Here is a 27,286-nt window from a genome sequence, read left to right as displayed (position 1 = left end):
GGGGGCTGCAGCTTCCCGGCAGTGCGAAATCCAAGGTCACTGCCCCACGCCTTGGCTCCAATAGGCCCACGCCCTTCATGCTACCAGGGCCCCGAGAAAGGCCTGTTTCTCCCCCATAGGGAGGATGGTGAAAGAGGGAAGCTGTGGAATGGGCTCCGCACCTGACCTCTGACCCCCTCCCTCCAGGTGCTACTGGGATAATGAAGAACCCTGGCTCCTACCTAGTCTGGGAGGTGTCCCCCGACGCCCTGGCCCCGTAGGGCTGTCCCGAAGCTTTCCATGTGACCCACAGCTGGGTGCCCACCGGCTCTGGTCTGGGACTGCTGCGTGGCCTTGGCTCCAAGAAGCTGTGTCCTCAGCTAACCGGGAAGGCTGTGTGTGCTGGAGCTATACGCTGGGACAGACCCCCAGGCCTGGGTCTGGGCTGCAGGGGCCCTGGGCCCCAGGAAGACGACAGCCCACTGTGGGTATGTGGGGAGAGGCCGGCCTGTCCCCGGCTTATGTGATCCTGGGGCAATCTCTGCCCTCCCCAGACTCTGGGGCCGGGGGGCTGGACTTTCCCGCACAGCTTGCTGGGCAAGGCGTCATCTGCAGCTTTGAAGACACGACACCCCCTGGACTGCACAGAGAAGGGGTGGCCCAAGCCTCAGGGCGGCACTTCCGGCTCTGAGGCTCCCTGAAGCGCCTGGGGCGTGAGGACTGCAGCCTGTCAGCTGGGCCTCTGACCTTGTGGACGTTGGACTCAACCTGGCAGAGCCGGGCACCCAAGTTGCTGGTCGCTCTGGAGGACATCTGTCTCTGCTGCCTTGGGCTGGCTGTCAGCTCGGAGATCTCCCAGGTGGGGGACCATCCTGACAGGGAGCTGGCATTACCAGGAGTGAAGGCCCTGGTGGCAGCTACACCCCACCTGTGCCCCAGGCTTGAGACCTTTGGGGGTTCCCCATGCCTACAGGGCTCCTTGGATCCACCATAGCACCCCCACCCCCCAGAAGCCAGGAACTGACTCTGGCCCGCAGGCTGGGCCCTTTCCAGGGGCAGCGCCCAGGGGACAATTCCCAGAATCTGTGGGGCAGCAGCCAGAGCTCTGGCTGTCAGAGGAAGCAGCCCTCCACTAAGCTTCCTGGCCCAGGGCCGAGCCTGGTGGGAGCGGAGGCACATCGGGACAGGCCAACACCCAGAGCCACCTCCACGCAAACAGCAGCTGCTTTCAAATGCAGCCCTTTCCAGACTCCCCCCCCCCCCGCCCTCAGAGCCACACGCTGGGGCGCAGCCGCCAACCTCGCGCCAGCCCCCCAGCTTCCCCCGTGGAGCTCATCACATCCCCTCTGCGTCACACACTCCCTCCCGGTACCTCTGCTGGAATCAAGGTGGTTCTGGTCTCGGTGGCCCCGTGTGGCCAGCAGGAGACCCTAAGGGCCAGCCAGCTTAGTGCTCTCTGCCCACAGTTGAAGGGCTGGCGTGGCTTCAATGGTGGGGAAGTTAGTTAGTGGTGTAGCCCCCCTCCCCACCAAGCTCTGGGGCACCCTGGTGGGGGGGCTAACCAAGGGGTGGGCTTCCCCCAAAGACCAGCCTGGCCTCAACTGGGGCCCCAGCAATGTTTTCTTGTTGTACAAGAACCAGGTCCAAGTGTTGCTTCCTCTTCCTTCCGGAAGCCAAACTGCTCCTTTATTTTTTAGAGCTGCTGACTGTGAATCTCAGAGTCTTAAGAGAGAAGCCAAATATATTCCTCTTGTAAATGAAGAAATAAAGATATTTAAGTCACGCCCCAGTGGCTCCCGCAGGAAAGCAGCCTGGGGGGTACGAGGCATGGTCACACTTGTACCCCACCCGCCAGATACCAGAGCCCTGGGCCTGGCCCACACCGCTTGGGGAGCCAAGGTCCCAAGCTTGCTCTGTGCCTGAGAGCAGCGGCAGGGCCTAGCCCAGGGCTGGGGTCTCTGAGGCCACGCCTGCAGGGCAGGACCTACCAGCAGGCTGGCAGCAGACCTCCCACCCCCGGCGCGGAAGGCAGAATCTCAGACAGTGGCTTGTGTATTAAAATCGTGGTGAAAAAATAGGAGTCTCTAGGGCGGATGGGGACACTCACAGCTTTTTCGCCTTCCTCAGCTGCCCCTTCTTCTTGACCCCGCTCTGGAGGAGGCTGGGGCTCCTGCTGGCCAAAGACAACCTGGCCTTTCTCCGAGGCAGTGCGGACTGCGGCGACTTGCCTGAAACCCCCTTTTGGGGCAGATTCTTCTGACGCTTTTTGGCAGCAGGCTCCTTGGGGGACTCAGGAGACACGGGGGTGGCCCTGCTCACCTGGGACAGCTTCCGATTTTTCTTCTGCGGCTTTGGGGTCTTGGCGGGGCTGCTGGGGCTCGTGGCAGGGGGCTCTGGGGTTGGACTCTTGGAAGCAGGCAGCCCCTGCGCCTGGGACTGGGCTGGGCCCTTGTGCTTGATCTTCCTCTTCCTCTTGCCAGTGCTGGGGGGCTGGTCCCCACCGGCGGCTGAGGGCTTGGCTGCCTCCTCCTGCGTGGCGCCCTCGGACTTGCGTTTCTTACGCTTCTTGGTCTCTGGCAAGAACCCCTTTTTCTTCCGCTTCATGCTAATGGGGCTCGGCGTGGCCTTAGGGACTTCCTTGGCATCCTTCTTCTCTGACTTGGGACGCCTGGGAGGAAGTGAGCAAAGGAAAGAAGTATGTGGTGAGGGCAGGGTTGACCTCCGCGTCCGTGGTCCCCAAGCTGCCCAAAGCTCCCTCACTGCGGTGCAGACACCAGGACGTGTGCAACGTGAGGGTCTTCCCAGCCCCTCCCAAGGTGGGGGCCCCCTCTCCCCGAACGTACTGGACTCCGAGGAACTTCATGGCCTGCCAATAGAGATCATAGAGGCGGCTGGAGCCGGCCGAGTGCGCCCCCTGCTGTAGCCCCTGCTGCAGCCTCGGCTGTTGGCTCTGCAGCACGCCCAGGACAGCGGTCAGGTCCATTGTCAGCTTCTGCAGAGGGGCAGGAAGGCTGTGGCTGCAGTGGTGATATGAGGCATGGCCTGCCTCTCCCTGGCTCCTGGCCCCTGTCCTCCCACCCTTGCCCGGTGAGAGCCACTCTGTGAGCCCACCCCCCTTCTGGACCCTCAGCCAATCCTGCCTGTACATCCCTAGTCTCTCTCGCGTTGCAAGGAAAAAAGAGCCCCAGGTGCCATGTTCTGTTCTCTTCCCACAGCCCATAAGGCCCACCCACCTCCGGGGTGCCCCATGCAGTGACCTCAGGGTTGCCAATGCCTTTCCTCCTATCTCCCCCTCCCCGTCACATACTGAATGGGTTGTTTTTCAAATCCACTGGCTTCCAGAACACCCCTCTCTCTCCTGGCTTTTTACTACCCCTCTGAGCGTGGCTTCTCAGGTCCGCTTGCCGCTCTGCAAGGCCCTGGTCCTGTCTGCTCCCTGCAGCCCCCTCTTGGAAGCTTATCCCGCACTTGGGCTTTGATCAAGTGTCTCCGCTAAGAACCCCCAAACCTCTTCCTCTGGGCCAGACTGGAGGAACCAGAGCCTTGCCCACAGCGGCCCCTTGAGCATCTCACACGCCACCCACCTGGCCCGCCTCCGAAGGCCCAGAAACCCGTGCCCCGCGCTCACAGCCGCGTCCTCCCGTGGTCGCCAGCCCTCCCAGCCCCTTCTCGGCTTTCTTACTGGAGCAGAGGGACAGCCCCCGGCTCACCCCACCCCGGCACTGGCTGTGGCACCCTCGCCCCTCACACGAAGCCCAGATTCCTGAGCCTAGCGTCCAGAACCTTCCCCACCTGTCTCCCCACCTGCCCCCTCACCTCTGCTCAGACTGCCTGCCCTGCCTGCGTGGTGCCCGCCCTCCCGCGCCCAGACTCACCTCGTGATGGATGTTCCTGAAGAGAACGTTGAGCAGCTCCAAGGAAGACAGCTCCTTCTGGCGCCCTGACTTGGTCTCGGCCTCACCCAGCGTCCGCAGGGTCTAAGGAGAAGACAGCCAGGCTGAGCCCCTCCAGAGAGCTGCCCAAAGCCTTGCTGTTGCCCACACGAAGAGATTGGGGCGCCGAGGAGAGAAATGCCTCCTTGGGGGGACCCCCAACACACCCCCAGGCGCAGGGTCCAGCAACCCTTGCCCCTTGGTTCCCAGAGCACCACTGCCAGTGGGCGGGGGAGCGGAGCCCCGTGGCTGTTACCTCGGTGACCTTCGCCAGGATCTGGTCCAGCAGCTGCTCCCACTCGGGGTCCTTAAAGCACAGCCTCAGCTCCCGCGTGGGCAGGGTCTTCTGGAGCAGCAGGCAGGCCTGGGCCTGGGGGGTGGGTGGAGAATGGGGTGACCAGGAGCCTCGGCACGCTGGGCCAGGGCTGAGGGAACCGCAGGGGGGGACCCCACGAGCTCCAGGAGCCTGCTGGGCACTAGAATAGGCCACGCGGGAGGCGCTGTCGCCACAGAAGCTCTGGGCTGGGCCCTTACCTGCCCCTGCCCCTTCTTCTCAGGCAGGTGGGAGAACCGAGGCCTGGGGGGCAGCCAGGGCTGTCAGTCAGCCGGACAGGGTTCCTGGCCCTCCACTCACTCAGTGCGTCCTCCTCCTGTGTCGCCAGCCCCCTCGTCCCACCCCCGCCCCCAGGCCTACACCCATCAGCCCGGGGCTTCCTCTGCGCAGGTCAGAGCACGGTCTCTGAGGAGCTGGTGGGCTCGGGCCACACAGGAAGGGCCCCCCACCCCCAGCTGCTCTGGGCCTACAGTGGGGGCGGGGCTGGCCAGGTCGGAGGGGCAGGGCCCACCCTCTGGCCCGCCCAGGGCAGCATTCCCAGGCCTCACAAATAGCTAACCAGCCAGCCAGGAGTCGAGCGGGCAATTCAGACAAGCCCTCAGCTGGGATCTGGGAAGCCCCTTACCTGATGGCGGGGCCGCGTGTGGCTTGCCACGTGCTCGACCACGATGGGGAGCAGGTTCTTACAGAGCATCTGCGGAGGGAGTAATGGGCTGTGAGCTAGGCTGTGAGGACTGGGCCGAGCAGGGGCCCAAGGGGGCGGCCTGGCACCACAACTCACCGGGTGCCGGGAGAAGAGGCTGAGGAACATGGGAGCCGTGAGCGGGCTGCTGCGCTTGGTCAGGAAGGAGCTCAGTGCCGATGAGTAGATCGGGGTCACGAGGCCCAAATCCAAGCAGCTGGCAGCCTGCACCGTGGGAGAGAGAGCTGGTGTGATGCCAGGGAGAGGGGGCCCTGGCATGGGAGCAGAGCCTGGGCTGCCTTCAGAAGGCTGAAAGCTGGGTCCCGGGGAAGGCACAGCCTCAACTTCCCATCTGTGAAATGGGCAGATGGTCCCGCCGCCTCCTGGGACTGGCTCCCACCGGCTTGGACTTTCCAGGCTGAGCCTTCCCGGGCCAGCGCCTGCTCACCTCTGGGCCCTGGGGCTGGGTGCCGGCGTCAGTGGCGGCTTTCTCCTTCTTCTGGGCCTTGCAGGTGGACTTGCCCACAGTGTTGCCCTTTAGGACCCGGAGCAGGTAGAGGGAGGCGTTGAAGTAGTAGAGGCAGACGGAGGACTCAGCCTGGCGACCGGCCTGCTGCACCAGCCGCTCCAGCTGGGCGTACAGAGTCTCCACGCGGTCGCCCACGTTGCGGCAGTAATGCCGGGAGCGGCACAGGTGGTGCCTGGCGGGGGAGAGCAGGGTGGGGGTGGTCACGATGTTACCTCCCCACCCCGCCCCACGGCAGGGCCAAGCCCCAGGGTAGGGACGCCGGGGCTTGGCAGGAAACAAACACCTAAAGAAAGGGGTCTGACCAAGGGTGCAGGGGCAGGCCCGGGACCACATGCAGATGGGCCCTGAGGAGAAGCCGGAGGGAAACCAGCTCCCTGGGTGAGGCTCCACCACGGGCCAACACCCCGACCTGGCCACAGCCCCATCTACACCCGCCCCCCGGGGGATGGTGGCTTCCAGGCTCTTTGTAAGACACAAACCAGGGCCTGCGCGCTCAGTACCCTTCGGGCCTGGGCAGAGTGGGAGGGAGAACTAGATGAGCACGTGGGACCTGGGCCTGCAGGGGGCGTGAGCGGGGGCGCGCTGTCCACTGCCCCGCCCCACCTGCTCTGTGCTACGCACTCAGCACCTCAAGTCCTTAGGCCCCTCTGTCTCCACCACCTCCTCTGCTCTCTAGAAGACAGGGAGGGCTCCCCCTGCCACACTGCGCCGACTCTCTTGCTGGGCTCCCTGCTCTAGCACCACCCACTCGCCCGCCTCCTGGCTGCAAATGCCTCCGAGGCTCCCAGTACTGCGAGGGCCGGGCCACGAGGCCTCTCGCCTCTGCTGCGCCTGACCAGCTCCCGTGTGACACGTGTGGACACGCTTTTCTGCCCCGCCTGTGGCCTCTGGGCCTGAGGAGCTCCCTGCACTGCCTAAACTTCTCCCAGGTGGCCTTCCCTGGCACCTCAAGCCTGGGTTAGGTGCCCCTACCGTCTCCCATCCAGCCCCTGCCACAGGCCCAGAATGTCGCCGCTGGACGCCCTATCGGGTTTCCCAGCCTCAGTGACCCCGAGGGCAGGGATGGGACTGGGGGCCCCGTGCTAAGGGCTGCAGAACACACGGGCGGGGCAGAGCTGAGTGAGACTTCCCGAATGATGCGGGCCCCCGGGGCTCCCCGCTCCTACCGTTTCTACCCAGGGAACCCCAGAGGCCCGGCTCCCGGGGCCCGCCTGCGCTCACATGAAGATGCGGGCCGTCTTGTGCAGCAGGTCCTGCTCCTGCTTCGCGCTGCTGGTGCGCATGCTGCGCCGGATGACGTGCAGCAGCGGCTCGAGCACCTCCAGGACCAGGGGGTTCTCGGGCTGCTTGGTCACCAGCACCTCGATCAGGTCCAGGACCTGTAGCCGGGAAGGGTGGGCTCAGCCAGGTGTGGGGACGGGAGCAGAGGGAGGCTGGACGGAGGGTGGGGGTGGGCCGCCTCGCGGGCTCACCCTGATCTGGAAGCCCCGCCGCAGTGCCTTCTCCTTCTGTAGCTTGTTCTTCTCGTCCCTCCGGGCCTGGATGCGCAGCTTCTGCTCGGCAAAGAGGCTGGCCAAGTTCTTGTCCAGGGCCATCATGGCCTCATCCCCCAGCTCGTCGTCGTCCTCGCCGTCAGCTCCGCCCTGAGGAACAGATGCCCCGTGAGCGGCCCGGCCTCGTGCAGGAGACGCACACGGACGCAGGGCCCCCAGCCCGGCTCCTGCTCACCAGCGCCTTCCCTGCCTGCAGCACCGCCCGCAGCTGCTCCCGGAAGCCCTGGTCCACGTCCCCGTCCCGCTCCTCCTCGTCGCTCTCCTCGTCACTGCTCTCCTCCTCGTCGCTCTCTGAGTCTTCATTGCCCTTGTCCTCGCCGTCGTCCGAGCTCTCATCCTGTGGGTGGGCCGCGCGTCATGCCTTTCCACCACTCACCGCGTGTCCGCCCCCCCCGACCCCCCGCCCCTCGCTGGCACGAACCTCCGCATCCCCCAGCAACTGCCGCTCAGAGGCGTCTGTAACCACCACGTTGTCGTCCTCATTCTGGCTCTCCTCGGGGTTTAGCACCTGCCGGGATTCCCAGATGGCTGATGCACCTGTTGGCCCGGCCCCTTCACCCACCTTAGACCCCTGGGCCCTCTCAACTGCCTTCCCTGACCATGGCCGTCCGGTCTCGGCCAAAGGTCCCCATTTCAGGGAGGAAGATGGAGCCCAGGAGAGAAAGCCACTCCCTCCAGTGCCTCCTTGATAAACCCCGTCAGCTCTTGGCAAACCCAGGGTCAGGGTGCACAGCAGGAGACTTTGAAGGAGGCCCCCAACCACCCTGCAGGTTACAGTCAGGACAAGGTGGCAACGAGGCAGCCCTAGTGCAGCCCAGCGCTTGGAGAGCCCCATCCCGGGACCCATTTCCCCAAAGGCCCCAACTTACATCCAGGATGAGCTGCAGGGCACGTGGAGTCAGGTGGGAGCAGATGTGGCTGAACACACTTCGGGCCACCTGGCGCATCAGGTGGCTGGGCTGGGCCAAGAGGGCCAGCAGGATCTCCAGCAGCACTTCCACCCACGGCGGCTCCTGCGGGTCTGCGAGCAGGGAAAGGGTTGAGTCTGGGCAGGGCACCAGCGCCCCATGCTGGGTCCCTATTGCCTGCCCCCCCCCACCCCCCTGGGACGATGACCCACTGGTGGCCTTGGAACGGGTCCGACGGGGCTTCTCCCCCAGGCTCTTTTTGATGCAGGTCTGGATGTCGCCCAGGAGGTCACAGCTCTCTGTGGGGGACTGTGCAGGACAGGACAGAAATCAGGAGCCAGGCCCCATTCCCAGCCTTTGCTGAGCCAGAAGAGGGGGTGGCCAAGTGGGAGGAGTTGGCATCTGAGGCCTAGAAGACTCCAGACTGCCCTTTCCAGTCACCTTCACAACCCAGAGCAGAGGACCCCAGCCAGACCCCAGGGGCAGCCAAGAGCTGATGACCTTTTACAAGTAACACGCAGGCACGGGGTCTGAGCGCCCTCAGAGACCGTGAAGCCCAACCTGCCCACCGCTGCCAGAGCAGTGGAGAGCCTGACAAGGCTGGCCTGGTCAGGACCACAGGGCACCAGCAGGTCCCAGCCTCCTGATTTGCAGTTCTAGATTTCTCCTCCCACACCAGCTCAACATTGCTACAGAGAAAGACCTGAAAATCATTGATCTTAACAAATTTAAACCCATCTTGATAGGGAAATAAGCCCAGACTCCAGCCACCGACCGGTGAGTTGAAAATAACCTGTGTGACTGTCGGTACCAAAAAGGCAGACTTTCCCCCATAATGCAGCAGGGCAGCGTCAGTGTTGGGGGCAGGGGTGGTGGAGCGAAGGCCAGAACAGGGCCCAAGCCCCGGCCATCTTTGCCTCCAGCTTCCTGGCTGTGGCTGGGTACCGTTTACCCAAGTCCAGCTCGGAGGTCCCAGGGTCTGGGTAGGCCCCTCAGAGGCCCAGTGCCAAGCACTGGAAGGGGCATCGAGACCGATCGTTATCCACACAGCTCATGTACGAGCTGGGCTGAGTGCCCAAGACCTGGAAGCAAAAACTCCCAGAAGGGAGTCCCGTCTCAGACTACTCAAGACCTGAAGCAGCCCCACAAGAGCCAGCCCACACAACGCAAGAGGAAAACCCTCAGAGAAACCAGGGTTCAGAGCCGGGAAGAAACCACGAGGCTCAAAAGAGCTGCTGGCACTAAACTCCAAACGTGGTCAAAGTTTCTTGCTGGAAAGAATAGAAAAAGAGACAAAACTGGTTCTAGAGGACCTGTCATGAGAAAGAGTATGAGTGACAATGTAAGGAATATAGTGACAGGGCACAGAACCCCACGTGGGGAGCACTAGACAGAAACACGCTACCCTCAACCCACTACTATGGGTTCTGGAAGTGCGAGAGTCAGACAGAAAAGTCAGGACCCCGCTTCTAACTGACCACTGACAGACAGAAGAACTGCCCCCATCAGTGACTGGTATGCCCAGAGCCAGAGCCCCTCTTCTTTACATCCATCGCCTCTGGTCAGTAAGGCAGTTTTGGGAGGCCCTGTGGGATAGTGGAGTCAGATCCCTATGTTTGAATCCTAGCCAACAGCTGTATGGCCTGGGGTAAGTTACTTTACCTAAGTCTGTTACCCCACCTGTCAAACAGAGGACGCGGCTGCCTCAAAACTGTGGGCATTACAAACAAAGGACACTGCCTGGGAAAGCTCAGGAGGTAGCTGGGGCCCAGTAAGTGGGTGCAGTGATTTCGTCCTTGGGCTGTAATTCCAGCCCGCAGCAGTCAGCCTAGGAAACCTGCCAACTTCAACACTCCAGAGCCTCTCCTGGCCACCGCGGACCCCAGGTCTGTAACCCCTTCCCTTCCAGGCCGCCATACCTTGAAGAGGTGTATGCCCACCAGGAGTAGCAGGTGCTGGAAGGCAGTGGCCTTGGCCTCTGAGGACTGGGCCTCCAGTTCTTTCAGAGTCTTCAGAGTCCTGGGGGAGACAGGCACACCCTCAGGCACTGTGGCCAGCGTCAGTACCCCAGTGTCCCACCCATGCTGTGGCAACTGCACCCTCACCGGTCCCAGGCCTGGCGCTGCTGCGTGGTGAAGGCCACCAGGGGAACCACGTTGCGGCTGTGGCTCAACAGCAGGTCTGCGAACCGCACCAGGTGGTAGGTCCAGGGCTGCCCGTCCTGCGTCTGCCCCGGCGCCTGCCGGAACTGCGTGCTGAGGGTCTGCAGCAGGCTGGTAGGGGCGGGGTCAGGGTCACAGGCTGGGCTGGTGAACAAGGCCACCCCCCCCCCAAGCCCCACACTGTGGCCCACTGGGCCGCAGCTTCAAACTGGAGGGAGCAGCGCCCCGAGGCCACCTTCCTGCCCACTCGCCCACCCTCAGACCTCTCCCAGGCTGCCCAGCGCCCACCTGAAGAAGGCACTGCCCACCACCTCCCGGGTCCGGCTGTCCAGGGGGTGAGAGAAGTGCTGCTCGGTCTCAGGGATCTGGGACATGGGCTTCTTTGTCTCGAAGAATGAGTGGAAAAAACAAAACCTGGGGAGGGAGGGAGGGAGGGAGGGAGGGAGAATAACCCGTGTTACCCTCAGTCAGTGCCACCATTCTGAGCAGCCCATCCTCGGGCCCCCACCGAGGGCCTGGTGCCAGGTGGCAACGATGAGAGAACGGCCATTTCTCAGGTCTGGATCCCCAGCAGAACAGAGCCCAGGCCGGACTAGGGAGAGCACCAGCATCCCTCCCTCACAACCAAGATGTGAGGCTGTGTGGCCTCGGCCAGGGCACCACCGCTTCTGCCTCTCTTGGGGCTGCAGGGAAGGTGGGAGGGTGGGAGGGGCGCCTGGCAGATGCAGAGGCGAGGACCCCCCAAAACTGCCGACGCGCAAAGGCGCCTGGGGAGGGTGGGAGGGGCGCCTGGCAGATGCAGAGGCGAGGACCCCCCAAAACTGCCGACGCGCAAAGGCGCCTGGGGAGGGTGGAGCCAGCCCAAGCCTCTACGACCCTCCTTCCGAGGGTTCCCCCAAGGAGTTCCCCTAAATCTCCTCCTGCCTAAGGGGCAGGGACAACTTGACCCCCAGGCTCCTGGCTCCAGACAAGAGGCCGCTGCACCCGTGGGGAGGTGGGGTTCAAGCACATCTCGTGACGATACCTGGCCACCTCCTCAATCAAGGTCTCCTCCTTCTCCGCGTGCAGGTTGTCCACGATGCTGACCAGGCGGAAGATGAGCCACTTCCGTAGCCGGAACACGGCTCGCTCCGGCCTGTGGGCAGGAGGCAAGTCCGGAAGCCGTTTAGAGGTGGTGAAAACAGTGCTCCCTTGCCCCGTCTTGGAGACAGGAAAACCAATAAAGATCCCCCAACGCCCTTATCACCAGCACGGGGCCACGTATGAGAAAACCGAGGCCTTTAACAGCGATGGCTCAGGGGCTTCCCTAGCAGTGCAGTGGTTAAGAATCCGCCTGTCAACACAGGGGACACGGGTTCGATCCCTGGTCCGGGAAGATCCCACATGCTGCAGAGCAACCAAGCCCGTGCACCACAACTACTGAGCCTGTGCTCTAGAGCCCACGAGCCACAACTACTGAGCCTACGTGCCATAACTACTGAAGCCCACACGCCTAGAGCCCGTGCTCCACAAAAAGAGAAGCCACCGCCATGAGAAGCCTGCGCACATCAACGAAAAGTAGCCCCTGCTCGCCACAACTAGAGAAAGCCCACGCGCAGCAACGAAGACCCAACACAGCCAAAAATAAGTAAATATATAATATATATATATTATATACAAAAAGGAAAGAGTGAAGGCTTAGATCTTCCCCACCGCTCCCCGCTTGGGGAACCACGGTACCATGCGAGGGAGGATCCAGGCCTTTGGGGCCAGCAGGCCCCTCCCCACCAGGCCCACTCACCCGTGGAACAAGGCGTCCTGGGCTTTCTTCTGGTTGTTGGTGCTGAAGTCCACCAAGGAGTCCAGGTTGGGCTGGAGAAACATGTCCCGCAGCCAAGCCACGTAGCCCTTGAGGGCGGGGAGACTCAGGAACTGCGTGACCCGCCAGAAGGTGGGCACGACGGGGAGGCCCTGGTTGGTGACGGACGTGAAGCCCACCACCAGGGCCAGCTGCCGCTCGGGGTCGTCCTGGCAGCCCTTCAGGAAGGCCCCCACGTACTCATTCATCTCTGGAGCAAACTTGAACTGGCTCGGGAGCTGCGAGAGGTGGGCACAGCACCGGGGTCACCAGCCAGGAGGGATCCAACAGCGCCCCAGCTTCTTCCACAACAGGCTATACTGAGGCCCAGGAAGCCCCTCCCTTGTACCAGCTGGGTTGCCCAGGCGCCCCAGAGTTTAATCTTTGTAACAACCCTTTGCCCTGGGCCCCTCTCTTCTGCAGATGAAGAAAACGAGGCACAAAAAAGCTTGCAAGTAACTTCTGAGGGTCACGGGGCTCCACGTGGTGCAGCTGGGATCCGGCTCCAGTCAGTCTGGCCCCCCAGTCCGTGCACTTAACTACTGCTCTGTCCTTTCTAAGCCTGTCCTTCACCCAGGAGAGAGGAACAGCAGCTCTCCAAAGCTGGTTATAAAGATGAAACGAGCTACTAACAAACCCAGCAGCACTTCCTGTGAACAGGGCACTGCTTTAAGCGCCTGTGGACAATATGAGCCTGGTCATCCTCACAGTGACCGAGGAGGGTCCCGCTCCTCTCATCTCACGGGCAGGCAGAAGCAGGCACAGAGAAAGGAAGCAAGTTGCGGAAGGCCACACAGCTGCGGTGGAGTCAGGAGGGAGCCTGGCCGACCCAGGTCCGGGATTCCGTGCTCTTAACCACCAGCTGATTCTCCTGTGGCGCACTTAGCTTAGTGTGGGGTGCACAGACTGCTCAAAACGGCATCGGTGATGATGGCTGTTCTCACTGTAGCACTAGCTGGGGGTGGAGGGAGGTCTGGACAGACTGCTGGTGGGGTATATAGAGGCGGGGGAGGGGTATACAGCTATAGAGGCAGGGAGAGGGGTATACAGCTATAGAGGCAGGGGGAGGAGTATACAGCTATAGAGGCGGGGGGAGGGGTATACAGCTATAGAGGCAGGGGTTGCGGGGGCCGGGGGTCGGCCCTCAGGTAGCTCACTTTACACAGAGAGAAGGGACACCCAGGTCCCAGGTCCCTCCCAACAGCAGTTGTGCTTGCCCATCCCAGCAGGACCACTAACATGGAGAGGAGAGCAACCCTCTCTTCTGGAAGCCAGCTGACCCCAGAGGCGGCCCCCCCCACCCCAACTTCTTGGCAGGAAGCAGCCCAGTCGCCTGGCCCTTTCTGGCAGGGCTGGGCCACAGGGGGCAGCGCCTACCTTAGCAGTGACCATGTGCTCCCCGTAATGGCGGATCAGGTCCCCCTGCATCACCAGCTGCAGCTGCTCCTTGGACAGCAGGGGCAGGGCCGCGCCCAGCAGGCGGAAACACAGGTAGCTAAGGGGGCGCAGGACAGAGCCTGGTCAGAGCCCTCGGACCCCTGGCCCATCCCTGCTTAACAAACCTGGGAGAAGGGATGGAGAGAGGTCAAGCACTCACGCACCTGGCCGGCCAGAACTGCTTCTTCAGGAGCCCTTGTTCCACAACTTCCTTCCAGAACCGTGGGAAGCTGTCTTCCTGGAGCGCCAGGCGGAGCAGGTCCAAAGCCACAGCAGGCAGCTTGCGTTCCTTCTTCACAGAGGTGGCCGCCATCTTCAGCACAGTCACCAGCCTGCAGAGGAAGGCGGAGGGGACTCAGGGGGCACTCCCTAAACAGACAGGGCCAGGGGCCTGGGGCCACATGGACACCCGACCCCAGGCCATGGCGCAAACCCGTGGATGGAGAGGCAGCCCCGAGGCCCAGAGAGCCCATCTCCCCGCCTTCCTCACACCTGGGGATGCTCTCATCTGAGAACAGGTTGACCGGTCCCATCAGCTTCTCCAGCTTCTTGGGCACCTTCTGCTGGGCCAAGAGGAAGAGCTCCAGGTGCTCAGGGGAACCAAGTACTGAATTCAAGTCGGGCTTGAGGACTTTTGGCAGGACCTCCTGCAACATGGCCTCTGGGACCTGGCGTGGGGACATGGGTTGAGGGATGGGGGCCTCCCTCATAGCACCCTTTGTCTCTCCCCAGGGGGTGAGTCCTTTGGGCCCCGTTCCACCTGCCAGCCCAAGGAGGGACAGCCACAATCCACCTTGCCAGGCATCAGAGGGTGTTCCTTAGAAAGCTCAAGTTCCCAAGTCCCTGAAGCTGGGTTTTAAACAAGCACCCCACTGATGCTAATTGGCCCTGGACCACCCTTTTAATTATTCCTCTCTTGGGTTTTGCAGAACTAGCCCATTTCTTATACAACGTGCCCCACATGAAGGTCCTTTTGGCTCTGTGGCCAGGGCTGTGCAGAAAGCCTTGGCCTGGGATGTACCGGTCCCTGCCTTTTCCTCAGCAGCAAAGGATTCTAGGTACCAGCCCACCTCCATTTCCCACATAGGGCAGTGGGGGCCCCTGAGGGGCCAGCTCTGCCCAAATCAATGGCAAACACGTTGAACCCACCGGGCACATGCCAGGCACTGTTCTAAAACGGCACCATCCAATATGGCTGCCACTGGCCACATGTGCACCCCACGCACTTAGGATGTGCTAATCTGAATGGAAATACACCGAGTGTTCAACACACTGGATTTTGGAAACTTAAAAGAACGTAAACTACCTCTACAGTTTTTTTGTACTGACTGCACATTAATACTTTAGACACAGTAACATGTTTTATTTAGTCTAGTAAACCACACCTATTTCTTTCTCACTTTTTTTTTTTTGCTGTACGCGGGCCTCTCACGGTTATGGCCTCTCCCGTTGCAAAGCACAGGCTCCGGACGCGCAGGCTCAGCGGCCGTGGCTCACGGGCCCAGCCGCTCCGCGGCATGTGGGATCTTCCCAGACCGGGGCACAAACCCGTGTCCCCTGCATCGGCAGGCGGACTCTTAAATTTCCGCAGGACAGTGCTGTGTTTCCACGCGTAAACTCGCGTCGTCTCCGTTTCCCTCTACAACAGGCAGCGTTACCCCAGGCCCCGTACCTGCGAGAGGATGTCCACCAGGGCCTTCTGGGGCTGCTCCTGCAAGTGGCTGTAGTGCTGGCCCAGGATTTGCAGCAGCTTCACCGACTGCATCAGTGCCTCCGAGTCCTGGTACCCCCAGAGGCAGAGAGGGTGTGAGCAGGGCATGCCCCTTTCCCCCCACCACTCCAAGCCAGTCCACACACCCCCAAAACCCTTACCTTCACCAGCCTGCCTGACTGAAAGAGGGCTAGCACCCCAAACAGGTTTCCAAAGAGAGCAGGTCTCACCATCCCCTAGAAAAGGATTCCAGGCACTGGTGAGAAGGATCCAAGTGTTCCCCAGCCCTGGGGCCGCTGACCTCCCCGGGGCCACTAACTCTCACCTTCTTAACCTTCTGCAGGTCATATTTCTCTTGTATCTGCTGCAGGATGCTGCACAAGGGGATGTCTTCAAAAGCCTGTAACAGCTGCCAGGAGGAAAGGAGGAAAGGAGGGGTTCTGGGGGAGCGGCCCAGCCACATCCCAAAGGCCTCCATCGCCTCCCACTTCTCCCTTCAACTTCTGCCCAGAGGCCGTGGAGCCCCGCTCCCACCCCAAGGATGCCTCCTAAACTGCCTACCCGCCTCTGAGCAGTGCTGATGATAGAACACAGCTGCGAATGGAACTGAATCTTGCCTCCCTACCCCATGCCCAGCTGGGGTTCAGAAAGTACCTCCTTGGGCCGCTAGATTGCTCGACTGCGATTCCCAAACACTCTGTCCCCACAGCCTGCTCTGAGCTCCCCCCAGGCAGACCCTCAAGGACCAGGTCTCTACAGCCCTTCCATTTGTTCAGACTCCTTAGAGATAGCCTATAATTAGCTGAAGTGCCCCTTGGGAGAAGAGGGCCCCGAACCCTGCAGAGGTAAGAGAACTCACCCCAAAGCTTACTACCCCCGGTTAATGTACCTCAGGCTGGTCAACCCATGTACCCCAAAGCGAACTCAACCTTCCACTGCACCTGCCTGGGCTTCTCTGCACACAGGCCGTGCTCATGCAGTTTTCTCCGCGTCCACGTGGAGACACCTCCCATCAACTCGGATGCCACCCCATCAGTTTCTCAGCTGCCACTTCTCCTACAGCTGGGACATCTGCCCTTCTCACTCCCCCACCGTTTTGATCAGCAAGGCTGAACCCATTCCAGGAAGCACCACCTCACCTGCGCCAGGGCCAGACTGTAGCAAGGCCGGGCTGTTTCTCGTCCGACCCCGAGCCCAGTGATTAGGCGCTTCAGGGAGTACTTCAGCTCGGATGATCCCTGAGGAACCAAGCACATACCCAGGTGGGGCGGTGAAAAGAACCGTCCGGCACCCGCTCATCCCTTTTCCTCGGCGCGCGCTCACCTGGGCCTCCACGTTCGCGACCACATAACCCCGGGCCCAACTCCTGGGGCCCGCCGCTACATCTTTGCCGGGAGCTATACAGCCCCGTCCCAGGTCCCGCCACCATACCTCTGGCCTTGCGCGCAGATACTCCAGCAGCTTCTCCGTGGCCTCAAGCCGCATCTCCTGCTGCGGCTTCGCAATGTCCCAGAAGAAATCCAAAAACTCGCGGCTGTGCTTGAGCAGGCCATGACGGTCGACAGGCCGGGCGCCACTCTTCGGGGCCTCTCCCGGAGCCGGAGGCTCAGCAACGTCCGTACTCTCCGTCTCCGCCATGCTTGTCGAACACGTGGGCTCTGAAGACTGCCTCTTCCAGGTCGGGTCGCGGCGCATGCGCACTGAAGTGGGTCGGCTGGGGGCGGGGCGGCCTGGCTCTTCTGTTCTCAGGGAGATCAGGAGTTTGAATTTTATTCTGATTGTGATGGGGAATCACTGGAGGGTTTTACGCAGGGACGAGGCTTGATCTTACTTGCACTTTTAATAGATTATCCTGCTGTGTGGAGGACGGATTGTAGGAGAGCTGAGTAGAAGCAGGAAGACCAGTTGGATCGGACCAAGGTAATGTGAGAAAATTCCAGCTAATTTAGAGCTGGTAGTGGGTGATGCAAAAGAGGGGGATGTTAGGTTTGGGGCTAACATCAGCGGGTAGGCTGTGGTATCACTTAAGCTGGGGGAAGAATTTTCTTCGTTGTGGGGAGCAGTAAGGGGGAGGTGGGGGGGTTGCGTTCTTTAAATCAGAGATACCTCTTACAGGGCGGCTGAGGAGTGCTACTGGCCACGCCTGTTGCTTGGCTTGAGAACCTGTCTCTGGAGGATCGTCGTTCAGAGGCCCTGGCGCTCTGGGAAGCAGGGAGGTGAGGGCCAACGCTGGCCTTGAAATTCCACACACCCAGCTCCAGCCCCTTTTGTAGCCCGAGACACCCAACTACTCATCATCTCAACCACTTCCTTGCTCTGCTGTTTCAGAAAGTGAGAATAAGTGGTTTACCTTGTACATGTGGTGCCCCAGAAGGTGAGCAGAAAGACAGCAGCCCGGCTCTGTGTCCCTGGGTAGGGGTCTCCTGTGTCGTCCATGGGCGAAGCCCAGACACCAGGTGCCTAAAAGGCTGATGCGAAAGTAACCAAGAAGTAGGAATGGCACGTGGCGTCCAGGAGGCTTGATCTTTATGTTGCTTCCAGCCCAGATGAGGGAGATCAGTGGAGTGTGGCCTGAAGGGGAGCACAGGGATGCCAGCAGTGCGCCAGGATCTGCCTGCCCTGCCTGGAGGCCCAGAGCTTAGGGAGGGGCGTGGCTTTTTTCCACCTGTCCTTCCCGGAGCTGGATCTGAACTCAGGGCCGTCCCCACGCCCTGGTGTTCCTTCCTCATTGTCCTCAGGTTCCTTAGCTGAAAAAACTCAAGTCCAGGCGACTGATCAGGCCAGAAGTTGAGGGCCTAAGCCAGCAGTGGGCACAGGATTGGTGCACACTCTTCATGTACTCCATTGGTGCTGGGCCTGCTCTGCCCTGGCCTCCAGGCTTGAGACCCCCTACTCCCACCCACCGCTGCCAGGCACCGCCCCACCTCAAAACCCCTGAAAGGAGCAGCAGCCACTGGGGACACTGGAGACATGGGCATGCTCTGCGTGGGCGGACACCTGAAGCAGGGTCCCTTGGCCACAAGCTCCGGGGCTCTGTTGGTCCTTGCTGGGCCTGGGTTTGGGGCCCAGCCAAGTAGCTGAGCAGTGAGTGAGTCATGACTCTGGCAGCTGCAGGGGTCCCTGAAGGCATGAGCCCCAACACGTCGGCCTGTGTCGTCTGAGCTGTCAAGAAGGATGAGGGGACAGGCCCAGGCACTGTTTGCAGACTCGGCCACCAGCTTGCTGAGTAGAACCCCGGCACTTGGGGACAGGCGTCCAGAGCTGAAGGAACTGTTGAGCGAGGAGGTAAGGAGCACAGAGCCGCTGCTGTCCACGGTGGCCAGGACACTGCTCCCGGGGCTGACGGCAGCTTGTAGGGGTGCTGGGCAGGGCTGCGCCCCCCGGACTGTAGAACTACCTCCAGTAAGTTCCAGGCCAGCTGAGGGGCTGGGGGTGGTGAACAGGATGCCCTGGGGCACAGGTAGCTGCAGTGCTGGCTCCAAGGTGGGCATGGGCCTAGCTGAGGGGCCCTCCAGCCCCCAGACTCAGTAGAGCATCCCTGGCAAGGTCTGGGGTGGGAGCAAGTGCAGCCCGGTGGAGCACAGCTGCCAGTTTGGGGTTGGTGGCTCGGGCCCCAGGGCCCAGGGGAGTCCCATCAGTGTGGCAAAGTAGGGGACAGAGGCCCTTTGTGCCCTGGGCTGCGTCTACCAGAAAGCCCTCTTGAGCCAGCATGGTGGGGCCTACCAGCAGGTGTGGCGAGGGCAGGCGGCCAAAGCCTGTGTGTAGCAAATGCAGGGCAGGCAGAGCCGAGGGTAGCCCCAGGCCGGGGGCTGGGGTCTGACGTCAGGGCGGTTGAGTTGCCTGAGGAGCTACTATGGAAGAGGCCCCAGAACACAGTGCCTGGGAGGAGACAAAGGGGTCACACAGGGGTCCGGGGCACTGACTGGTGTCAGGGGCACTCAGTAGTCCCAGGTGAAGGGTCACTGACTTAGCCTGGGGTTAGTGGTTACTGACTAGGCCTGGAGACAGGCATCAATAACCAGGCCTGGGGTCAAGGTCATACTGATCTGGGATCAAGGGTCACAGCCTAGAGTTGGGGCTACTGCCCAAGTCCTACGTCCTGCTCACCAGCCAGCCTTGAAGGCCAGGGGCCACTGACTGCCTGAGTTCCAACTTACTGATCATGCCCAGGGTTGGGGTCGCTGGCTGGGGTTGGGGGTCACTGACCTAGCCCTGTGGCATGAGGATGCACCACCGCCAGACACAAAGCTGCTGCAAGTCCAGCATCCACGATGTTGCCCCCGGCAACAGACAGCTCTCCACCCAGGTGGGAGCACATGGCTGCAGCAAGAAAGGGGCTGTCTCGGGACTGGGACCCGTGACCCCGGCCCTCCCCTCCCCCAAGCTGCTCCTAGCACTGACCTGTAGGGCCGATGATGCTGCCGCGGTGGTACACGCCAGGCCTGTGGGAGCGCCCACTGGCTGGAGGGGCCCCAGAGCCCAAGGTTCCTGGAGAGGCACAGCTCTGTGGAGTTGCCTCACGGACAGGGAGAAGCCAACGGCCACCAGCCCCGGGCAGACTGCCAGCCTTGTTCCTGCAGAGAGGGATGTCCCGAGCCAGGACCAGGCAGGCAGACACCCAAGAACCCAGCAAACAATTCCCAAAAGGTTTGGTCTTGCTTGCAAGGAGGAGTATAAGTTTGCCAAGGAGAAAGGGCCTCCTGGCAGAAGTCACAGCCTGTCTGGAGACACAGAGATGGGAAAGAGCTTGGGGGAAACTGAGTCTCTGGAGAGGAGGTTGGAGGGACGCCTGAAGGGGGCTTGGCAGGCTTGAGGAGCAGGGCCTGGCCAGGTGTAGCCAGGACCAGCCTGCCCAGCAGGTGCCTCGTGCACCAGCGGGTGGGAGCTGGGAGCCTTCGGCAGAGCAGCCAGCAGGGCCGACTTGATACAAATGTCCCTTCAGATGCACAGACCTTGGATTGACCGGCACAGGCCAGGCCTGGGGCTGCAGCCGGGGGTCCCCCCACTCAACCAGAAGTTTCCTAGAGCTGGCCAAGCACGGGGTTGTCTGGCGCTCCTTAGGGGCTCCAGAGGGAGACACTTGCTAGCCTCAGTCCTGAGTTGCTGGGTGCCCAGACCCCTCCCTGCCTCACCCAGAGGAGTCCTGGGGCCCCGAGGGATGTGGAATGAGCTGCTCTGATATCTCACCCTCTTCCTCCTCAGACTCCAGGCTTGGTTCCCAGACCAGCAGCTTCTGGTAGAGCACAGGCCCTGCTATAGGTTCCAGGCCCACGGTGCCTGCCCGCCGTCCAGGCTGAGTCTCTGGAGGCCCTGCCCAAGCCTGAGCCAGTGGGGAGGAGGTGGAGGCACCCTTGGGGAAGGATGGTGGGCAGGGCACGGGGCCAGGGAGGCTGTGAGTGACCCTGCCCCACCAGGGCACAGGGCCCGAGGAGCTCTTGTGGCAGGGGACCCCGTCAGGGGAAGGAGAAGCCCAGTCCTAGGGCCACAGCCCCTGAGACCCAGGGCACCCGCAGGCCGCTCCTTTTAGGGGATGCCGCCTTTGGATCCCGGTCCTGTTAAGGCTCTAATCTAGGGACGGGAAGCTTGAGTGAGAACTGCAGTACATTGGCTTGGATCAGGGCTCAGCATGGTATGGGGGTTTCTGGTCTCTGGCTTGGGTCAAGGCTCAGCCTGAGGCCACTCCAGGGGTCTGGGTGGGGAGCAACTTGGGTGGTGAAGGTACCTACCTCCCTGGGCACGTTATGCGGCCCTTATCCAGCAGGTGGCGCCATAGGGCTCCTGGGGAGCTGCAGCCTCCTTCACTCTGGGTTTCACTTCAAGGAGTTCTGTGGGAAAATCATAGAACTCCAAAGAGTGCTGCAGTCTCATCTGTTCTCCAGTCATCTCTCATGCTGACCACGCTCTGCTATGAGCGCCTCAAACCCCAAACCCTCCGCTGTGCTCTCAGCGGACCATCTGTCCTCCCACTTCACATATCAGAGCCAACACAAGAAGCCCTCTAGATCCACCCCCAACTACAAACCCACCTTCCACCCCACTCCAATGGAAAAGCCTATTCCCTGCCTCTGGTTCTGGCCCCGACCTCTCCCCCACTTCTTACCTCCTGCTTCCCCAGGGACCTCACCTAGTGACCCCCTTCTCTCCCGTAGCTTCACATCTTCTCTGCGGGTTCCTTCGACAACACTGAAGTGCCGAGTCTCCAGAAATTCCTCTCCTAGGTATGCACCCAACAGACATGTACTAGAATGTTCATAGCCGCACTAGTTGGAACAGCCCCAAATTGGAAAGCTCACACCCCCATTATCAGTAGCACGATTGTAGTTACACAGTGCAATACTTTGCAGCGGTGAGAATGAGGGGTCTACCATTGTATGCAATGATCTAGATGGATCTTACAAAGACACGATGACTGAAAGAAGCCAGGGACGAAAGAGCACACCCTAATTGCTTCCATCTGTATAAGGTACAAGAGCAGGTGAGCCTAGTTCCTGCCATTACAGGTCAGGAGGAGGCAGAGAGGGCTTCTGGGATGCTTGGTGATGTTTATCAATCTGAGGTCGGTTGCGTGGGTTCCTGATTGTGAAAGTGCATCCAGCTGTATGTTTGTGACACGTGCACTTTTCTGGAGGTATATTGCATTTCAATAAAAAGCTTTTTAAAAAGCTGGAGTATTTTCTCCATTAAAACCACAGCCACACTCGGTGCTTTGTGACCGCCTGGAGGGGTGGGATAGGGAGGGTGGGAGGGAGGGAGATGCAAGAGGGAAGACATATGGGAACATACGTATATGTATAACTGATTCACTTTGTTGTAAAGTAGAAACTAACACACCATTGTAAAGCAATTATACCCCAATAAAGATGTTTAAAAAAAAAAACCACAGCCACAAAAATCGTCCTTTCATCTCACTTGGCTCTCCAGCCACTTCTCTTTCTCTCGGCCTCTTCACAAGCAGGTAGAGTGGTTAACTTGGTGTGCATTGGGAGTTTTTAAAATCAGATTGCTGGGCTCCGTTCCCAGAGGTTCTGACTTTGTAGGTCTGGGGTAGGGGCCAGAAATTTGCTTTCGGAACTCCCAGGTGATGCTGCTGCTACCAGTCCTGAATGAGCACTGATCTACAAAAGATACACACCTGCTGTTGCCACTTCCTTGCCTCCCATTTTTTCCCCCTCAGCCCACTACAAGCTGGCTTCCATCCCCAACCCGCCAGAGAAACCTTCAGTTTCTAGGCTTTCTGATTTCTTGGACCAATAACTTACCAACCAACTGGAGATACCAGCATAGGGTGGCCAACTTTTTATTTTGCCATGGATTGGGTGTGGGAGGGTCACAATTACCATCTATGTTCATTTCATAAAATAATTTGATTTCACTTCCTGTTAATACAACGCGGGAAGGTTATAGTGTCGGAATGAAGGTCAGGCCTTCCTTCCTGAGAAAACGCAGCTGGGAACCTTATGTGTCTATATGCCCCATCCTCAGACTGGCCTCTGCGCTCCTAGCACTGGCTCCCTTTATCCAGCAGACAGTCTGTGGCACCTGTCCAGCCAACATTCCTCTGTCCTTAGAGCTATGCCCTGGCAAACTCTTTGGGACCAAGACCTCCACTGACTGGGTCCGGGAGACCTCTCCCTGTGTGGTCTTTCTCATTCCCACAGCTCTGGGCCGGGATAGCACTGCCCCACACCTCCGGAGATGCCTATTAGCTAAGCTCCAGTTAGACGCCAGACAGGCTTCGGGGGTGAATAATGGTCAGGCCAAAGGGCAAATGGTGCCAATCATTTCAGTGGGAGTTGGGAATGGAACTAGGTTCCAGAAACCTGGGTCTGGTCCGATCTACAAGCCTTAGCAATTGCCCAGGTATGAGACCAAAGAGCCCGGAGACAGTGACAGAGATGACAATGATTTATTGGGTAGGGAATCTTACAAGTCTGAAGCAAAGTCCTGGAGGGGCACCCCACCACGGATGGCGGACGGCAGGCGGGCGGGCAGTCACCCCACCATGGAGAGCGGGCGGCGAGCAGGCGGGCCGGATACGACAAGCTTCGTTACTCAGGGAAGAAGGAGGCTACCTTTTATAGGGGAATTGACGTCAGGTTGACTCATCAGTTACCAGGGAAACCAGCGGCTGGGGCAGGGGGCAAGTATGTAGGTAGTTACTGATTAAGTAACTATGATTAAGAGGATTGGGTAGTCGTGTGAGTAGGGTGTAGGTTAAGCAGGGACTGGTCAAGCAGGGGATGTACAGAGAGCAAGAGAAGCCATCTTGAGTGGCCTGACCACAGAGCCTCAACCTACAATGCTAAGATGATAATGGATAAGCCTCATCACTGCAACTATACACACACACACACGCACAGGTGTCTGAGTGTGAAGTGTAGGACTATAGGTTGATTCATGCCTTCATCATTTATTTTTAAACTATTATTTATTTTGGCCACACTATGCGGCTTGCGGGATCTTCGTTCCCCAACTGGGGATTGAACCCGGGCCCTAACCACTGGACTGCCAGGGAATTCCATATTTTTAAAGTTTTTTATTAAAGTATAGATGATTTCCAATATTATACTAGTTTCAGGTGTGCAACATAGTGATTCAATATTTTTATAGGTTATACTCCATTTAAAGTTATTACAAAACAATGACTATATTGATGATTTCATTCTCTTAAAAGTTCTCAACTTTATCCTAATGGTTCTGCACATTAGAATCACCTGTAAGCTTTAAACGCTCCTAATACCCAGGCAGACCAATTAAAAAATTAAATCAAACTCTTTAGGTTGGAGATTCATCAGTTTTTAAAAATTAATTAATTTATTATTTATTTTTGGTTGCCTTGGGGTCTTTCTTGCTGTGCGTGGGCTTTCTCTAGTTGCGGCGAGCGGGGGCTACTCTTTGATGTGGTGCGTGGGCTTCTCATTGCGGTGGCTTCTCTTGTTGTGGAGCACAGGTTCTAGGTGCACAGGCTTCAGTAGCCGTGGCACGCGGGCTTCAGTAGTTGCGGCTCATGGACTGTAGAGTGCAAGGTCAGTAGCTGTGGTGCGTGGCCTTAGTTGCTCCGCGGCATGTGGGATCTTCCCGGACCAGGGCTCGAACCCGTGTCCCCTGCATTGGCAAGTGGGTTCTTAACCACTGCGCCACAGGGAAGGCCCTCATCAGTTTTTTAAAAAGCTTTCCAGGTGTTTTCAACGTGCAGCCAAGGTTGAGAACCACTGCCTTATCTAGCCCGCTAGTTCAGTGATTTCTGCAACTGGAATCATTTCCAGGGACTTAAAAATGATACCAATGTGCTAATCCCTCCCCCTCTCCAGTCCCACACCAATGGAGTCAGTATCTCTGGAAGTGAGCCTCAGTTATCAGGAGAGTTTTTAAAGCTCCTCAGGTGATTCTAATGTGTAGCCAGAATTGAGAACTGCTGCTTCTATTAATACCCTCCTAGGTGCCTTTACCAGGCATTCCCTGGGTACCTCTTCTGTGCTGGGGGAGGGTGGGGAGGAGCCTGGGAACAGCCAGAGGTTGGTTGTCCTCCAGCAGCCCTGGCCGCTCCTACAAAAAGAGGCAAGGAAGGATATGGGCCCAGCAGTCAGCTTTTCTCCAGTCCCCTCAAGCTGACGTTCCTGCTCATCGTCTCTGGCTCAGACCTGCCGTGTGTGCATGCACACGTGCACATGACTTTATGATTGGACCCTGGGACATGCTGAGGTTTGACTCTGATTATAAATTTGGAGGCAGTGAAGTGTGGTAGGCGTGGAAGAATTGGCTTTTCCTTGCAAGGTGATTCTGTGATGTGACCAGAATATGGGTATTACAAAAAAATTTACAAAAATCAGCCCCGGTGATTATAGTTGCAGATATCACCAAAAAGGGTTTCTGAGCAAGCCAGGAACAGCCTCAACAGGCAGAGGAGGCAGTGTTAGAGTGGGTGTATTTGCTGAGCCATTTGCTAAGACAACTGTACACTCGGGAAAGACAAATACCTTTTTCTTTCAGGGATTATTAGATGCTGGCTCTGAGCCAATAATACTTAAATCGTTATTGCTGTGGTCCACCTGTTAAAATGAGGACTTATGACAGTTAAAGGGAAATTTGACCAAGATAGAGCTGGTGGAATTCTTCACTCATTCTGTAGCTATTTCCACACTTTCTGAGTGCACAGTTGGAATAATATACTCTGCAGCTACCACAATCTTTACATTATTTCTCAGATTCATAGAGTAAGAGCCTTTATTGTGGTAAGAGCCAAGTGGAAGCCTCCCTCTTCAATGCTCCCTCTATAAGCAGAATACTCAGATCAATACTGGAAGAATTGCAAAGATGAGTGCTACCATTAAAGACTTGAAAAATGGAGGGGTACGGATTCCTATTTCAACTTAATTTAGTGGTCTGTATAATGCAGAAGACAGATAGGTCTTGGGAAATTACAGTAGGTGTAGTAACAAGAGTTAAGTCAAATTGCAGCTGCTATTCCAGGTATTTCTTTATTGAGGAAAATGAACACAGCCTCTGGCAAATGCTCTATTCTCTACCCCAATAAGCAGAGAATCCAGAAGTCTTTTGTTTTTACCTGGTAGGGATAGCAGTACACCTTCACCTTCTAGCCTCAAAATGATGGCAGCACGGCTTCTAATGTTCAGGGTCAGGGATACAAGCTGGGGCATCTGGTTCCCAGATGAGATGGAAACAGTGGTGCCTTCACCAGACATTTCTGCCCCATGATTTTGAGCATTAGCCTCTGAGGCAGTTCTTGAACAGCTCCCCACGTCACCCAACCACTTTCTGTGCCCACAGACCTTTCATAAATTTCTTTTCTATTTAATGCAGGCAGAAGTATGTCTTTTGCTTACAACTAGTAACACTGACTGAGGCACATACCTCTAGAAGTCCCTGGAGGGCAGCAAACATCCTACACGGCTTGAAGTGGGGACCAGGGACGTGTCTCTTGATAGAACCAGGATTCTCATCTCCAAATACTGAAGTCACTCACGCAGATGAACAGACGTGAGGTCAGTTATCTCACTGGCTGAGCTTAGGCCACATGTGTGCCCCTTTGCCAGTAGAGGAAGAGTATGTCTTAGAGCCAGACTTAGAATTGGGGAAGTTCAGCTCCAGTAAGAGGTCATTACTTGGTCAATTTCTTTTCTGAATATTTCTAAAGCAAGAAAGCCTGGGGGCTTCCCTGGTGGCGCAGTGGTTGCGAGTCCGCCTGCCGATGCAGGGGACACGGGTTCGTGCCCCATTCCGGGAGGATCCCACATGCCGCGGAGCGGCTGGGCCCCTGAGCCATGGCCTATGAGCCTGCGCGTCCGGAGCCTGTGCTCCGCAACGGGAGAGGCCACATCAGTCAGAGGCCTGCATACCGCAAAAAAAAAAAAAAAAAAAAAAAAAAAAGCTTGAATCAGGAAGCACCTCCGTTGCCCCTTTCCTGGCAGCATCTAGTTCTTTATTCACTGCTTTAATCTCTGTCAAAAGTGTTCCAGTTGCCTCTGGGTACCGGTCTTCTCCTGGTGCCGAGAGCCTCACATATCTTTGACGATACTTCCTGTAGTGGGTCTGTCATGTTTTCGAATGCCTCCTCTCTCCACTCCTTCCTAATTGCATCCAGATTTTCTACTGGGGAATTATTCCTCCCCACCCCTCATAGCGTGGAGTCCTAGTGAGAAGTGGTGGTAAGTTCAAATATCTGGGACTGATCAAGCAAAAAACAAAACAAAACAAAACAAAAAACTCGTGACCACTAGATGGTAGTGGCACACAATGAGCTGTACGAGCGTGGCTCTGGGACAGGACTGCGGTCACGGGAAGTCCCCCATAGCGGGAGACGTTCTAGGGATAGCAGTGCTGGGCCACCCTGGAAGGGAAGAGGGCAAGGGACCTCCCGGGGGAGAAGGGACTCCAAGAGGGGGTTTATGTGTCTAGGTAGGTCTCTGGGTCAGACAACTCCAAAGGGCAGCAGTGGCTTGGGGTCTCTTATAGCTCTGGGGTTTGTCTTATCTATGGCCGGCAGATGTTGGGTGAAGTTTTGCAGGGTGTGTAAAGCAGGCAGGTGCTAAGGGGCTGAAAATATGCTTATTGGGGCTATACTTAAAGCAACTGGATGTGTACAAATTTGAGTTTGGCCCCCGGAGGGGGGGCTTTTGAGCAATGGATCCCAGCCTGCTATGAAGTAAACACCATAGGGGTCACCACACAACACAGGGGTTATCTACAGCCCTTTTATTGATA

The 27,286-nt window shown here is 58.5% G+C and overlaps 3 protein-coding genes across 7 annotated transcripts in view; 1 reads left to right on the top strand and 2 right to left on the bottom strand.

Annotated features, from left to right (window-relative positions):
* The window catches only part of SPNS2 (SPNS lysolipid transporter 2, sphingosine-1-phosphate), a 35,271-nt gene extending 33,509 nt beyond the window's left edge, over positions 1–1,762 (top strand). For 4 of the 5 annotated variants that reach the window (XM_073797991.1, XM_073797992.1, XM_033847385.2 and 1 more), the window contains one exon: positions 187–1,762. In XM_073797991.1, the coding sequence (XP_073654092.1) occupies positions 187–670 (484 nt within the window). In that variant the 3' untranslated portion in view covers positions 671–1,762. The remainder of the gene's footprint in view (positions 1–186) is intronic. The other variant, XM_033847384.2, reaches the window with a different exon arrangement.
* Positions 1,630–16,736, bottom strand: MYBBP1A (MYB binding protein 1a). The gene is made up of 26 exons (XM_033847382.2): positions 16,496–16,736; positions 16,204–16,302; positions 15,390–15,473; positions 15,226–15,300; positions 15,026–15,133; positions 13,846–14,021; positions 13,518–13,685; positions 13,294–13,411; positions 11,860–12,155; positions 11,104–11,214; positions 10,368–10,493; positions 10,023–10,190; positions 9,837–9,936; positions 8,130–8,226; positions 7,879–8,030; positions 7,431–7,517; positions 7,185–7,346; positions 6,929–7,099; positions 6,678–6,835; positions 5,376–5,628; positions 5,027–5,152; positions 4,871–4,939; positions 4,168–4,281; positions 3,855–3,956; positions 2,823–2,971; positions 1,630–2,647 (listed from the first exon to the last, which is right to left on the bottom strand). The coding sequence occupies exons 1-26, from the start codon at positions 16,700–16,702 to the stop codon at positions 2,083–2,085; spliced, it is 4,041 nt and encodes a 1,346-aa protein (XP_033703273.1). The 5' UTR covers positions 16,703–16,736; the 3' UTR covers positions 1,630–2,082.
* A 63-nt stretch (positions 16,737–16,799) lies between these two features.
* Positions 16,800–20,947, bottom strand: GGT6 (gamma-glutamyltransferase 6). Its single transcript, XM_073797918.1, is given in 9 exon segments — positions 16,800–18,095; positions 18,097–18,213; positions 18,215–18,583; positions 18,585–18,875; positions 18,877–18,943; positions 19,271–19,384; positions 19,466–19,638; positions 20,197–20,540; positions 20,867–20,947. Coding segments are annotated over 9 exon segments (1,662 nt in total). The 3' UTR covers positions 16,800–17,989.
* Positions 20,948–27,286: the final 6,339 nt, after the last annotated feature.

Source organism: Tursiops truncatus, chromosome 20 (genome assembly GCF_011762595.2).
Source record: "Tursiops truncatus isolate mTurTru1 chromosome 20, mTurTru1.mat.Y, whole genome shotgun sequence".
Lineage (NCBI taxonomy): Eukaryota > Metazoa > Chordata > Mammalia > Artiodactyla > Delphinidae > Tursiops > Tursiops truncatus.
This window is presented reverse-complemented; position numbering and strand designations above follow the sequence as displayed.